The 16,183-nt window shown below is 34.4% G+C and overlaps 1 protein-coding gene across 4 annotated transcripts; it reads left to right on the forward strand.

Annotated features, from left to right (window-relative positions):
- The first annotated feature begins 3,228 nt into the window (after nucleotides 1-3,228).
- On the forward strand, nucleotides 3,229-12,485 carry LOC129453648 (single-pass membrane and coiled-coil domain-containing protein 3-like). Of its 4 annotated transcripts, XM_055217985.2 has the most exons (3): nucleotides 3,265-3,429; nucleotides 4,201-4,313; nucleotides 5,916-6,663. In XM_055217985.2, the coding sequence occupies exons 1-3, from the start codon at nucleotides 3,341-3,343 to the stop codon at nucleotides 6,602-6,604; spliced, it is 891 nt and encodes a 296-aa protein (XP_055073960.2). In that variant the 5' UTR covers nucleotides 3,265-3,340; the 3' UTR covers nucleotides 6,605-6,663. The 4 variants fall into 4 exon arrangements, with proteins under 4 accessions (XP_073717388.1, XP_055073960.2, XP_073717389.1 ...); XM_073861287.1 differs by lacking the exons at nucleotides 4,201-4,313; nucleotides 5,916-6,663 and adding an exon at nucleotides 11,191-12,485 and having other exon boundaries at nucleotides 3,229-3,429; XM_073861288.1 differs by lacking the exon at nucleotides 4,201-4,313 and having other exon boundaries at nucleotides 3,271-3,429; nucleotides 5,916-6,660.
- The last annotated feature ends 3,698 nt before the right edge of the window (nucleotides 12,486-16,183 follow it).

The following is a 16,183-nucleotide window of genomic DNA, read 5'->3' on the forward strand; positions in this document are numbered from 1 at the left end:
ATGTTGAAAATCTCACTGCAGTGTACTGAACATACAGCAATATAAACATTTAAAATAATTACATTATACAAGTTTAACACTGTGGTTTATTTTACAATAGTCTTACAGATATCAAGTAATCAAAACGCATATATTATTATCACTATAGTACAGTAACAGTACAGTGAATAAGTCTTAGGCCACCATGCCAGCAATAATTTGTTGTTTTTGAACAAATTAAAAATTAAATCCTCATTTCTAATCAAAAGACTTCAGGACTTTAGTCTGTTTAAAAAGCTCAAGATGTGTTTAATGCCAAGAGAGGTCAACATTAAATACTGACTGATGCCTGAAGAAGAAAAGAGTTTTTTTGTTCATTTTGTGTACATGTTTACTGTATTTTCTGTTTATATCTTAATAAATGAAAACTTTGCTAAAACAACAAAGCTGATGGTGGTGGCCTAAAACTTTTGTACAGTACTGTATGTATATATTAAGATAGTTTACCTGAACTCGGCTCATCTCTTCATGTTGTTTTATATACACATGTTTAGTATCCTGAAGCTTTAATCTTTCTTTAGAGTAACAACTAACTACTGGAGAAATAAACAGGATAACATGAATATTATTACAATCACATTACTGTTTTAATTGTGGGAGTTAAATAAAAATAACTCACCAGTGATGATAATGATCAGAAGAGCAGATATAATGATGATAAAGTGCCATTGTGTCTCATTGTGTATACACTTCACTAAAGTTTCATTCAGATACACAGATAACTTTGTGAGTTCAGTCGGCTCTGAAAGGAAATCATTTTTTTAATAACGACTGATTGTCAACACTTTCATTTTTTTCAAAACAATTGGTAAATGATTTAAAGTGTTTAAATAACTTGGCATTTAATTATAAACACTTACCAATGATGTGCAGTCTTGTGCTGTTACTGAGTTTTGGAGGTGTATCTGTGTTCATACAGTAATAAACTCCTAACTCATCTACAGTAATATTATATATCACCAGACGGTGTTTAGATTGTGTTGAATATTTGTTTTTAAATGTTTTATTTAAAGGAAAAGCATGATGTTGGGTTTAAGAATGAGCGCAGCAGTATGACTGTATGAGAATCTGATTGTTTCAGTAAAATCCAATAAACCTCATTTGAGTCCAGATCACAGTTTATAGTCACATTTTGTCCCAAATCTGTGAGTTGATCCAAAGTCTCTGCAGCTTGACACCATATGAACAGATCTAGAGTCAAAATAATTTTATAAAAGTATTATAAATTTCACACTGAATAATGTATTATTGTTTAAACACTTATAGTTTGTAGACTTACAGATTAGAAGCTGAAAGATCTTCATGTTAATCTCTTGCTTTTGCATGAAGGTTTCTTGTTTCTTTCACAAAGACACTGCAATGCATCTTTACTTGAGACCAAAGTGAGAGATATTTCACACGAACCACTGAGAGGAAGTCATCATCAAACACTTCCTTTAGCACCCTCATGTGTTGAGTTTTGTATTTATTCATCAATCTAGTCAAACAATAACACTGACAGATTCCCACAAACTGAGCTAGTTTGATCTACCAAAATAAAGTCTGCATACGTTTTATCCCAAACCACTGACCCACACAGTTTTATTAAGACATTAAATGTTGAACAGCTGGGTGCAGTTGCCCTCCACCGACTGCGTTGATGAAAGCACGATGGGAAAGGCTTGCTGATGACACAGCTTAATGCTCATTGGCCCGGGGATGTCAGCTGATGACTTCTTAGTTCTAAAAACTCTACTACCTATAGTAGTTTTTATTTTTTTTTTCAACTTATTATTGACTTATGACATTTATATTTTAATAACTTTTGTATTTTGTATTGCAACCGTCTGCTCTCATCTAAATTTCAGTTGAGACAAGCCACATCTCAAACAAGCCTAAGTATAACATATGATGACATCATAATGGGTGATGATGTCACAATGTCAATGTTGTCATAAAATATGGTGACATCCTAATGGGAATCTATGTCATAATAGATGATGGAGTCATAATAGATTAAATCATAATGGGTGATGATGTCGTAGTTGGTTTATGATGTCACGATGATGATGATGATGATGATGATGATGATGATGATGACATAATGGCGCATAATTGGCCATGATGTCATAGTGCACAGCTTCCCTGTCAAACAAATGTATTTATTGAATAAAGTATCAAAAATCTAAATATTGAGTGGTGATAAACAAAAGACTAACAAGCTACAAGTGCCTTGATTCAGCTAATTAGCTAAAATATGAATACAGATTATTTTTGTCTTTAACATGCATCACTCTGCAATATTATTATGGCCATATAGGCTTAATGGTAAATTTTTAATGGGGCCACGGAAGTGTGGCTCCGGTGGGTGAACAACTGCCTATTGCCCTCACAGTCTGCAGTGCCCCCTTTGTTTATAAAACTGCACTGTAAGACTGTGTAACTGGATTGAACCTTATTATTTATGCATTTAGGAAAGTGCATAATGCATTCATGACCCTCTTGCTGCATTAAACAGTCTATGTTCAGTCTTCAGATGCTGCTTTTGTGCTTTTTGTCTGCAGTATAGTGACAAATTTATCGTGTCACATATCATATAGATATATATCTAACTTTATTCTTAATTAATCGAGGAGTGGGGTGTATTTTCTCACTTGACAACCTGCCCCCACAAAACGTCTGTGCACAATGTATTAACCTTTAAACTTTTGAAATAACCATGTGTTACAGCTTCTATTCTGATTTGTTGAAAGTTCATGTTATGAACTGTAGGGGGCAGAAAGCTGCAAAATGTGGTTTGTTTTTATCTAAAGACAAATCATTTTCTGTCTGGATTTCCTGTGAATGCAGCCTCTCGTAATAAGTTAAGATACCTTTTACATGCAAGGAGTTGTTTGCTAAAGTAAGTAAACAACAATTGAACAGTAAACAGTTTTAGCTGTAACTTATTGAGGCATTTAAATGATAGTACATGTAAATGGGAACGTATAATAGTGAATGTTTGTGTGTTGCTCAGTGTCACATTCAGTGTAATCTTGTAGGTAATCACACTACGCAAATAACAAATGTTTCATTTATTTTTTTAAATAAGAAAAAACTCGTTGCACTTTAAAGAAACAGCAGTGACACATCCTGTATACCATGAGGATTACAGTACTTTGGCAGATCACTGATTAAGACGAGAACCTCCTCCCTCTCCAAAGTTTGGAGATTTAAGTCTGCTGTTTACACAGTTTGGTGCAGCACAATGAAAGTGAAAATAACACAGTGCTATATAAAGCTGTAACGGTTTTATTCGTGTCCAGTCCAACACTTCAGCTGAATGAATGAACATCAGCAGAGTGTTAAAGACCTGAATCACAAACAGCACCAAATACACCAGAGATCTTCAGTTCTTCAGAACAAACCCAGGTGAGCAAGAACAATATTTTAAGGTCTTAAGGTTATTTATGTATTGCTTTGTTTTTCCCAGTTAACAAAATGAAGTTCCAAGAATGTTCCTTAAAAGCTCATATTAATGTTAAGCAAATGTTCAAAACCTTCCAAACATTCTATAGCAATGTAATGCTTTAATGTTCTCTCAACGAGATTGATTTATATATTCACACTTATGTATACTAATTTTGTGACGCATATGGTTATCTCTGCATTTATTATTATTTTTTATATTTAAGGGTAGACTGAAAAAAATAGTAAATTCTATTTAAAAAGAAATTTGTAAAAACAAAACAAAAATGTAAGTATTTCTAAATTAATACATTATTGAGTAATTTTTAAAAAAAAATCTCTTAATAAAGTAAGAGTTGAAAATGCTTTGTTTCATTTGAATATTAACAAATGTTAAGGTGGAATAAGAGATTAAAAAACTATTGGGTTAAACTTAATTTTAGTATATAGAAATTAAACCATTAAATTGTTCTGGTTGCACATAATTAAATTCAGTGTACTACACATAAAAAATAGTAAATTATACTGAAATTTATGAATATAATTAATCTGAAATTACTTAACAAATATAAGTACAACCAACTTAAAAATATATCTGGATTTAGATACATTTATTTTGTGCAACCCTTTAACAATTAAGATAATTCAACAAAACTTTTTTTTAGTGTATGCTATTGTTTTCAAACATTTACCTTTATTACCTGAAATTCCTATTTTATTGTCTCTCTTTTAAAGGAGAATGTCTGAAAGAAGAGAAATCAATGTCCGTGAAAGTCAAGAGTCTCAAGAAGGGATGAGAAGCAACTCCCAAACCTTTCCCAACCAAATCGTTGAGGCTTTTCACAATGGTTTGTCCTTCAGTCCAATCACTCTTAAACAATCTAAATTTTGATAAATATAGGTCGGGTAATAAATAAACCTATACCGGGTTATTGTTAACCCAGTGCTTCTCAATTATTTTCTGTCACGCCCCCCCTAGGAAGAAGTAAACATTTCGCGCCCCCCAACTCTCCGCCGCGACTGTAAATAGTATAATTTGTCTATAAAATTACACATCTGCAAAACATTGTATCCTTATTAACATTAAAGAAAACACACAAAAAAATAAATATCAATTAACTTACAACAAAGAATAATTTATTAACATTGTTTTTTAGTCTGTAACAGAAAAGACTTAAAATACATCAATTTGCCTGAAATAAAAAAAATCAATCCTTATTTAAAGTTTAATATTTTTTGACCATTTGATACTGAAAAATTAAATAAAATATAATCAATAAATAATAATAAAAAACTCAAGTGGCTTATCAGCATGATTGGGGTGTAATTCTTTAAGTGACGGTGCAAAAAATCACTTTCTGAAAAAGTATTTTCGCCGGGGTCTCGCCCCCCCCCCCCCTGGTGTCGCTTCGAGCCCCCCTGGGGGTCCTGCCCCACTATTTGAGAAGCACTGTGTTAACCTAACCTTGAGCTGAAACAACCCATCATGCATTACATGCAGGTTTCTTTATTTATCACTTGTTCTGTCCGATATTTCAGTCGTACAAAATTTTGTGATATAGTCACGTAACATTTTGAGTATTTTTTCATGATATTTTCACGAATTTTTTTGTGATCCTATCACGAATTTCTGTGTGCAATTGTCATGTATTGGTTTCTCAATTGTTTTGTCCTATTTTCTTACCCTTGGTATTTCGGTTTAGGGTTAGATTTACATAAAATGGCATCCACCCAAACCCAACTCTAACCCTAACGCCAGGTGACAATCAATGGTTTAAAAATCAGAAAATATAAAAAATAATTCCGAATTTTTTTATAAACCAATACTTAAAGTGACATCCTAACGCAAATACCAAATCTAACCCTAAACCGAAGCAGCAATAGTTTGAAAATAGGAAAAAGCAGTTGAGTAACCAATACATGACAATTATACGTAAACAGAAATTCGTGATATCACGAAAAAACGTGGAAATTCATGAAAAATATAATGAAAAAAAGAATCAAAAAGTTACGTGACTATATTACACAATTTCGTGGACTGGGTAGGATATTTACAGTACCCAGTTTTGGGTAAAAAACAACTTAAAGCAACACTATGTACTTTCCATGTAAAAATGACTTACAGCTCCCCCATGTGGTTGAAAAGCGCAACAGTGCATGATATCAGCCTAATATCAGACACTCTTCTGCAAGCAGGGGGAGGGTCGGGGCTGTGTTTCCTACCCTCCACTTTCAGAGTGTGCTTGTAGCAGCTAGGAGGCTGCTCAGGTTGCAGCAACAGTACGATTTGTCCAGTTAAAAGTTGTTCTATCACTGAAATAATATTAGAGACATAATTTAAAGGTAAAAAACTACATAGTGTTGCTTTAATTCCCAAGAACACAAGAACTAACAAAAATGTACCATGTTAATTGTTTGCTTAATAAATGTACTTTACTCCTCATCAACAGGAAGCACCAGAATGCGGTCTTGGTTCTGTGGCAAAGAAGATGAAAGTAAGAAAGAAGAACTGATAAGATCTACACAATCCCTTCACCACTACATACACAAATACTTCAACATCACTAACAGACTGTCAGAGATCCTCAATATTCAGATGAATCAAAACATCTTACCTGCAGTCTCAGCGAATAAAAGTGAAAGTATCGAGCAGAACTGTGTCAGGGTTAGACGGGTTATGAGCCAAATCATTGGCCTATGTGAAAGGGAGGACAAACTTGTTCAGAAGAGCCTTGAACCTGCACTTTATGAAAAGATCGCCTTCTCTGTTGGGTCACTGGAAGAAAAGGCTGCAGTGATAAAAGACGTGCATGATAAAAACATGGGTGTCTTGGGAAATGTCTTCTGTCCTGTAGTCACTGTTCAGCTGGCCAGAAGTAATCTGACGGATGTAATGCCTCCAGTGGAACTGCTTAAATCTCAGCCCGTTTCATCATTCGTCCTGCTGGGAGATCTCGAGCAGAGCAGTAAACTAATCACTAAGCTTCTGTGTGGATCGCAAAACCATCAAACGAGCCTTGATGAAACCATACAGTTAATGCAAGATCTCCTTTCTATTCTGAGGCCGCCCTGTGACTCCTACAATGATATTCTTTGTGAAGTGGAAGCCTATGTGAAGATCATATCCAAGAAGATGTAGGAGAGAATTTAAAAAGTTAAAGTAAATAAAAGAGTAAACATAGCAAATTTATTTTTAACATGTGCTGCACTGCTTTTCACTTAATATTACATCACACTCACAAATCTGCAAATGAAAATTAAACTTCTTGCGTAAGTAAATGTGTGTGACGTCTTTTTATCTGGAGTAATGTGCTGTCAAATGAAAAAATGGTTCCAGTACCCTTTAAAACGGTCCTAATGGACCAGATATATACAGGGTTTCCCGCAGAACATTTCAGTTCAGGCGGCCCGCCTAAACTTGGAAACCCTACCGCCTTAACTAGGTCGGACAAAAAAAATTGTAAGCACATAATTGATGGCCCCCATTGACTTATATTTCAAAATAATAGCAGTGTTCTAATAAAAGCGAATAAAGTGCAAACATTTTAAAAATAATAATAATAATAATAATAATACATTTTATTTGTATTGCGCCTTTCTTACACTCAAGGTGCTACAACAACAATTAAAGAAACAACACTACCCCATAATTACAACACACTAAATAATGGCAATAACAGCTATTAGATTATAAAATAGATTCATTAGTAATATGTGTTTAAGTAATTTCTTAAAACAAGTAAAAGATACAGCATTCCTAATAGAAAAAGGCAAAGAATTCCACAGCTTAAGCACAACACAAGAGAACAACCTCCCACCAATAGTTTTGAGTTTGTAGCGAGGCCAGTGTAGTTGAGAAAGCACAGGGGTAATATGGCAGCATGATGGTGTATAGGTCAAAACACGAGCAGCTGAATTTTGCACATATTGCAGTCTCTTAATAAAATTTGCAGGTAACCCTGCAAATAGAGAGTTGCAATATCAAGCCTAGATGTTATAAAGGCATGAATGAGCCTTTCGGCATCAGGCATGGCAATAAATGGTCTTATACGTGCAATTTTCCGAAGATGATAAAAAGCTACTTTAGTGACAAATTACAGACATGTGTCAAATTACAGACATGTGCAGAAGGAAGAATCAGGCACCCATCCAGACTGGATTTAGATCCAGTAAATCTAAAGTTATTAAATTTATTTACAGTAGTTGAACTGCCAATCAAGAGAATTTCAGTTTTTGAACCGTTTAATTGTAGAAAGTTCTGTTTCATCTAGGCCTGTATTTCCAATAAGAAAGCTGATAAAATTGTAAATGCTGATGTATTTACAATGAAATATCCCAGACTGTATTTCAGAATAATCTGCGCAACATATAGATACTGAAGAGAGTAGGACCCAACACCGACCCCTGGGGTACACCTTGCAGTAAATTAACAGTCTGAGATTTATTTGTTCCAGAATAGACAAACTGGGAGCGTTCTGAAAGCTATACCAAAAAAGACCTATCCACTTCTAAAAAAATAGAGTTTATTTCCATATTTCAAATGTATTAAAAACATTACACATTCAATTACAAATCAAAGCATAAACACAATTTAGTATGTCTTGTTCTTTTAAAGGGAAGCAAATAAAATGAATATTAAGCTGTAAAAAAATAAAATAAAATTAGCAGTGTCAACACTTAAAACCGAATATTTTTAAAGATTTAACTTCACTTTAAACTATTGAATTGTAACTATTTAGTTGCATTACCATTGTTGTTGATATCTGCTGCACATCTGTGTCAAATCAAGTCAACCAACTTCTGTCACCCAGAAACAGGTATTTCAACCCAGGATCCACAGTTCCTGACAATTTTTAGGTTATGCGTCAAAAATGTCACCCCACAAGATTTTGCCCTCTTGTTGTGTTTTTGGGGTTGTTGTCTTATTAAAACACCCATTTTAGGGGCATTTCCTCTTTGGCAAAGGGCAACATAATCTCTTCAGGTATTCTGATGTATTCAAACTGATACATTTTATCTTGTGTGCAATAAATAGGCCCAACCCATACCATGATTTTTGCACCACCATGTTCAACTGTCTTTACGGTGTACTGTGGCTCAGGACACAAAATGTCACGTCATTTTTCTTTGGGTCAGTTGATGTGTTGATGTGATTCTGCTCATGACTTTATTTAAACAATGGTGCTTAACGGGGACTTCTTGCAAACAGCTTAGCTTCATTCAGATGTCTTCTGACTGTCATAGTACTTACAGATCATTTTAGATCATCTTTGAGGTGATGAAAGGCTGAATCTTTGCGTTCCTGACTATTTTTCAATCTGTATTAACCGTAGTTGCTTGTTTATTTCCATGTGCTTTAAGTTTTTGTTTTGCCATTTTAAAGCATTTGAGATCATTTAAAGCTGAGCATCATAAACTTTGTTGCATTTCTTTACGTTTTCCCCTCTCAAATCAACTTTTTAATCAATTTGCGTTGTTCCTCTGAGTAATGATTGAATGGTCCATTTTAATTAGAAATTCAGCCGCAGATATATTTTATAACAATGGGAGAAATATTTACTTCCACTCTTTCCTAACAAAGGACAAAAAGAGAGAATGAACTCATTTTCCAATTAAACATCACACTGCTATTATTTTGATCATGCCACTTTCAATAAAACAGTATATAACTCAGAACAAGTGGTGTGGATATCATTTCAGATGGGTCTATTGTTTTTCTATTACACTACTACATCTGTAAGTAAATCATTTCCAATGCAGAAATATTACTACTACAAATAACAGTGGTTTAGCAGAACATAACTGTATTAACCTATAAACTGGTTAACTCATTTTTTCGTATTCTGCGATAGTGCGATAGTTCATGTTATCGACTGTAAGGTGCAGGAATGTGCTAAATCAAGTTAAATTTAATCCAAACACCCAAATCACTGACAGTCTTAATTTCCTGTCTTTTACAAATTACATACAGGAAGTTCTTCACTGAAGTAGGAAAACAATTCAGCAGTAAACAATCTTTAAACAAACCCAGCCAGGACATGAGCCCCCTCCCTGTCCCAGGGGATTTTTTGTGTGCAGTTAGGATTGTCGCCGTAAAAGTGAAAGTAACACAGTGCAGTATAAAATGCAATGGTTTCATTCCTGTCCAGTCCAACATTTAAGTTGAATGAATAAACATTAGAAGTGTGTTAGAGACTGAGATCTGAATCACCAACAGCACAATCTTCAGTTCTTTAGAATAAACCCAGGTGAGCAAGAACAATAACTTAACTTTTATTTCATAACATTTTGAGTTAAATTGGAAATAGTAATGGGAAATATTGTGTAAATATCAATCCATCCAATTTATCTGTTGTACTGTACATTTTCAAAAACTCTCGGTTTATACTTAATGCTAGTGCAGTGTCCAAATGTAAGACAAAATCTTGTAAAGATAAAGCTGATTTTCCAACCACATGAGTTGTTTAAAATAAACTCAGTTTGGCTAGTGCATATTATAAACAAAATGATCTTTAAATAAATCCTAACATGATTAACAAAAGATATTTTTATCATAATTGCTTAGCACTTTATATTTAATATGTTTTAATTGTCTAAAACAGGTTACTGCAGTACATTTAATAGTTTAATGATTGTGTAAGTGTTTAATGTTGTACATTAACATTGTTTCACAGATTTTTAGCTGTAAATCTTGTTTAAAACAATATTTTATTTTCCAAGATCAGTGAATTGTTTAAACAGTTGTTGTGAATTTACTCTAATGCAGCATGATGCATTCAGCACTGAACATACAAACCTCAACTGTGACAAATAAATAGTTGAGAAAACAAAAAATAAGGCTTAAAAAACGAGTTCCCTTAATGAAAAGGTTTTGATATTTAGTGAACCTAAACTTGTTTATTTTTTTTTTCTTTTGCTAATCAAGTTGACAAGTTCATATATACTATATTAATTTATGTCACTTTTGTCATTTAACAAATTTGACTGCAAAACCCTCTAAGTGCATGCAAAAAAATCTACTTCTTTTGACCAGACATGTTGATAGATCACGTGACATACGTCTTCATAACAACAAGTTATTATGATGCAAAACAAGCGCAATTTAACCACAAGGGACAGCTGTTTTATATATGTATTTGCGTTTGAATAGAGGCACTTTACAGCTTTCGGGCATTTTTGAATAAAACTACGTCCCTCCGTCTTCTTTTTGTTGAATAACTCCTCGTCTGGTAGGTCATCCAGGTAATTTTTTGTATACTATAAATTGTTTTTCGAATACTATGAATTCGGACAAACTACTTGCCTCTCCTACTATATAATATGAAAGTATGCGGACACAGCCAGTCACTTGACGCGGATGTAGTACGTCCGAATTCATTCATACTATCCATATTCATACTGTTTTAACAATCGATTAGGAGGTACTTCATATAATTCAGTATGTACTGCAATTTCGGATGAAGGCTTTGTCTGCTCTCCAAGAAAGTGTACAGACAATCTCCCTTGCTATATACAATTACCCAGATTACAAATGGCTTTCTCCATCTACATCACATGCTTTAAATACTTGTTATTCCTGTCATTCAGCATCAAATTTGGCAAGAGTATCTGAAAATAAGAATTATAATGCCTCAACAAAAATTGATTTTGCTTCAGCTTTTTGTTTTTAAACAGAATCACCTATTACATTGTAATCCTTAATTCATTATCCCTTTTTTATTCAAGACTTGGACACAAAGCACAATGAATTTCGCTGATATCTTCTACCCTGAAAATCCTAAAATGAGGGAGACGCTTATCCGCAAAAGTCAAGAGATCGTAGAACTGATGAAGAACAACTTCAGAGCCACCAACCAACTCATTGATGTTCTAAAGGAACACTTGGGATTGCGCTTCAATCCAATCACCCTGAACGAGAGCGCTACTGTTAAGGCCAACTGTGATGTATTAATTCAACGCATCCGTGAGATCCAGACTCGGCTGGAGAAGATTGACAAGGAGCTGGTGGAGAAGCTGGAACCTGACTTATATGAGAAACTGAAGACAAGAGATCTGTCTATTCCTGAACGTGCAAAAGTTTCAGAAGTTCTTCGTGGAATTCAATGTGGTTTTGCAGGCTTGGTAGCCCCTTTTGTGGTCGGTTGGTTATTTCAAAACGTGGCGATTCTGGCAGGCATAACAGTCACATGTGAACTCATTGCAACAGGGTTATTAGGCTGTGTTGTCTTTGGGGTGCTATTAATGGGGATCGAAATGATTTTTCAGGGCATCCTAGGGAGTATTGAGCGTGATCGGCTTAAGCAAGCTCTTAAAGAGTATGAAGATGCTTTAGAGGATTTTAGGCCAGCTTCTGAAAAATATCAAGATAGCATAACCGAAGTCAAGTTGACTATTAAACGTATGGCTAATATGAACGAATTGTCTTAAACATCAACATCAATGGCTTTTCGTGTATGATTTAATTTTTTGTTGTTGTTTATATTGTCAGAAGTGTTTGCTTGAATAATAAGCAAGCAAGTCATAACAGCTGACTATTCAAAAATATCTGAATTTAAATTGAAATAAAGATTAGAGTAAATATGCAAAATGTAGACAAACGCTTATACATTTGTGGAGTTGAATACTTAAATAAAAGCACAAATGTCATTTGAAACATCCATCTGTCTTTCTTAATTCAGAGAAATAAATTGTTTAACATTTACTAATGGCTCCTGAATCTACATTTAAAAAATGTTAATTTTGTTATTTACTTGTTCTCAAGTCATTTAACCCTCCTATTATGTTTGGGGTCAAACTGACCCCAAAGCTACTTTGACATCTTTGAAAAATATGATTATTGTATTTTTAAACCTTTAAACCTACTTTTTGACTTGAAGTTACTTTTAGTCACTTTGGATAAAAGTGTCTGCCAAGTGTATAAATACAGTATAGTCCTGTGAAACTGATCTAATGAGTGTTTTACTATTAACACGTGGAAAACTGGTAAAACTGTTGTCAAATAAACCAAATCTTATATATTATTTTCATTAGAACATTTATTTTCTTACTAAAATATCAGAGATGGGGGACTCAAGTCAAGTCATATGTCATCAGGGCTGCGTTTCCCGATAACGTTCTCCCTTAGCGCGCTACGAAGACTCTTAAGTTAAACCTTAACTACAGGTTTACCTTTTCTAGGCTCGTTTCCCGAACTGTACCTTAGCGGGTTTCTTAAGGTATACTTTCTTACGTACGACGTTACCAGGTGCTGTCCATGGCGATGGTGCTGAATAGGTTGATATCGATTGCTCGACAATCAATTGTTCACTTTATGTAATAGGTACTTCGCTGCGTTATGAGAGAGCGGTGTTATTTATTAAAGAAACATTTCAGAAATAGAAAAAGTTTCATTTATTAGGAATATCTGGTAAAAATATTTCAAATTTAATATAAACCTTGTATATTTTATTTTATATCAAACCCATGCAAAACTCGCAACTTCATGTCCAAAAGTATAATGCATAAACTGCTCCAATGCATCCATTATTCCTTCACTTTAAAGGATAATTTATATTAGGGGTTAATAAATGCGTTGCACAGGGGAATAAGGTGGGTCGTGCAAGTCACCTGGCTTGGCATTACACTAAAAATATATAAAAACAAATTGTTGTTCATTAGTTCACGCGTTTATGTGCTTGGACACTGCGCAAGCAGCGCGTTTAAAATGCGGATAACGCTTAATGGACGCGTTTCTGGAGCCGCGCCTGTCTGTTTACCTTAAATATAACATAAAATATATATTATATGTTGTATATGATTGTTTTAGGTTTTAGCTTTGATTAGTTTTAATGTGGAAAATTTGTTGACCTTATACACAAGCAATAATCAAGTGGAGCATTTTCTTTTGAGTGTTTATAAAGAATTTGGCATGCAGCTGCCTCAAAGTTAGAAAACATTAAAAAACTTCGATGCAAAGTCGACTTAACATCAATAATAATATTTAGGAAAATCAACAATTATGATTTCGTGATGAATGTGCTCCCGTGGTTTACTTTATTTGTTTTATTGCAGCTAAAATAGATTCGCCCTGCCATAGTTTCACCAACTCCTCCACCCAAACTCTTTTTAAATAGTTTCTTAAGCCTGTAATAGTTCGAAGCTGATGTTCCTTTGGAAAAAATATAAAAAATCTAACAACCATCAGTGTAATAATGTCTAATTATGTGAATATTTTACTCTTTAAATAAAAAATGCCTAATTTAACACGGAGTGTACTTCAACTTTTTTTTTACAGATATTTAGTTATATAGACTGCAATCTACACAAGCTTTTATCATAGTGATGGCCCCTAGCGGAGTCAAGTGGGATAAGGTATAGCTAAGAGTGCTTCAGACCAACCTTCCGAACGAATCACTTACAGAAGTGATACGTAACTAAGAACGTTTCGGGAAACACGTATTAACGATAAGGTACAGCTTAAGGTACAACTTAAGAACGACGTAGAGCTAAGAAGGTTTCGGGGAACGCAGCCCAAGTCATCAAACTTAAGTCGCAAATTTGAGACTTGAGACTTGCTTGACAAATATTTTAAAAAAAAAACTCGATTTAACTTTGACTTGACATTCATGATTTGAGACTTGACTTGGACTTGAGTTAAATGACTCAAAACAACTTTTTTAAAAAATAAATATTGGTTTTTGAACGCACCACAAGTGCGCAACCTAACCACGTGACCAGGATCCTCATTTATAAGGCTTGCATACGCACAACTTTCCATGCAAAGGTTGTGATCTATAAGGAAAAACTTGACGGCGTACGCACATTTTGGAGACAATTAATGGGAATTGGTGACACAGATGGAGAGAAAGTAAACTGAAATTAGATTGAAGAAAGTAAATATGGCAAGAATGATTTTAAGTATTGATAACACACACATATTTAATTTCACTATACGTTAGATACGTAGAGAAATTTAGCAGTGTTATTTGCACTTGTATTGAGTGATAATTGTTTCATATACATCTTGTAAAATTCAATCTTAAATCAAAAATCATTTTAAATATTTAATCAGCGCTGTCTCAAGGTCACGTTGTCCACTACAGGAGCGCGATATAAACCGACAGATGGATAGCATCAAATATCCATTAAATAACTGCAGAACGCAGTGTAAATAACCAAAAATTGTCCTTAATTAATGTGCATTTTTATCATCAAGTGTCAAAGTGTAGAAATACAGCCATCAAGCTCCTGGACTATCGTTTATCTATATTATATTGTTAGTGCTAATTATTATGTAATAAACTTCATGAGGAAACATGCGTTCAACTATTACATTAAAATACATATTTACTCTAACGTGTACAAGTTAATGCAAGCCTGTTAGATAAAAGGAAATTAATATTTATGTTTTTAAATTTAATGATTAATTTTTTATATGTCTGTTTTTTGTATAGCAGAGGAGAATGCTCGTGCTGCTGGAGAACAGTACGCATAAATCAGACGCGTGCACAAAAGGAGCAGAAAACACATATTTATTTTATTTTAGTGATTCATGCAGTGATTTTGGCAAGGTGTTAGAGCATATAATTGCTGTAAAAATATATGGGCTCTATCTTACAACCGGCGCAATGCGCGACGCAAGTGTCTTTTGCTAGTTTCCACCCTGCGCAACTATCATTTTCACATTGTTTAAATAGCAAATGCATTTGCGCCCCCTTTTTGCGCCCATGGGCGTTCTGGTCTGAAAACGAGGTGTGTTCAGGCGCATTGTTGGCGCATAGTTGGCGCGGGACGACAACGCGGGTTTGCTTATCACACACATGAATACAGCATCACAAAAACGCTTTTAAATATGAAAGATTAAAGGATTGAATGTTAAAGATTATTATTGAGTCTCTTGGACATAAATGAGGATTAATTATGAGACGTAAGAAGGTGCAAAGAGCTGCTTCAACTGTAGCCTGGTAAGTAAATAAATGCTTCGCTTTAAACAAATGAATCTGTTTTTAAATGTTTTTTAAATGCTACCTCACGGATGTATTGTATATGATGACTCTGTACCTGCGGATATGGTGAGATGAGAAACATTTTTAAGTAATGCTTAAAAAAACTTGTGACGCTATCCAAGTGCTAAAACGTGCGGAGAGCCGTTTGTAAATTCTTTATCTCCTGTTTGTTACAAATAAAGTACCTTTTCTTACATACTTGTAAATTCTTTTTGATGATATTGGATAGCCATACATTTAAAGCAATTAAAAGCCTGCTTTTTTACTTCCATGACATTAATCTTAAACTGGGGATCTTCTTCCTCCGCTTAGTTTTTTAGTTTACAAAGTCCGTCATCTAAATAGGGATTAGACATAGCGCCAGTGCAACAGGCTTTTAAAGGGGATGAGGGTGAGACTCTCATTGGTTTATTGCAGGTTACACCCAAAATACTAGCATTACTCAATACAAGCAAAAAAATAGGAACAACCCTTTTCGACCAATCCCTGTAATGCTGCGTGACCGCAATGCTGGAGGATTACGAAATGGCTTGTGTTTATTGGCTGGGCACATTTAGCTTACGATCCCAGCCTCATTAATATGAGGATCAGCATACAGGAGGTGATTTGCATTGACTATATTATGGTTACAAATGGGCGTGTATAGGGCGGGATGTGAGGCAGATTCACGTACGCACATTTTCAGGTGATCTGTGATTTATAAAAGGAATATTGCTTGCTGGTGTGTGTACGCA

This window comes from Misgurnus anguillicaudatus, chromosome 23, assembly GCF_027580225.2.
Source record: "Misgurnus anguillicaudatus chromosome 23, ASM2758022v2, whole genome shotgun sequence".
Lineage (NCBI taxonomy): Eukaryota > Metazoa > Chordata > Actinopteri > Cypriniformes > Cobitidae > Misgurnus > Misgurnus anguillicaudatus.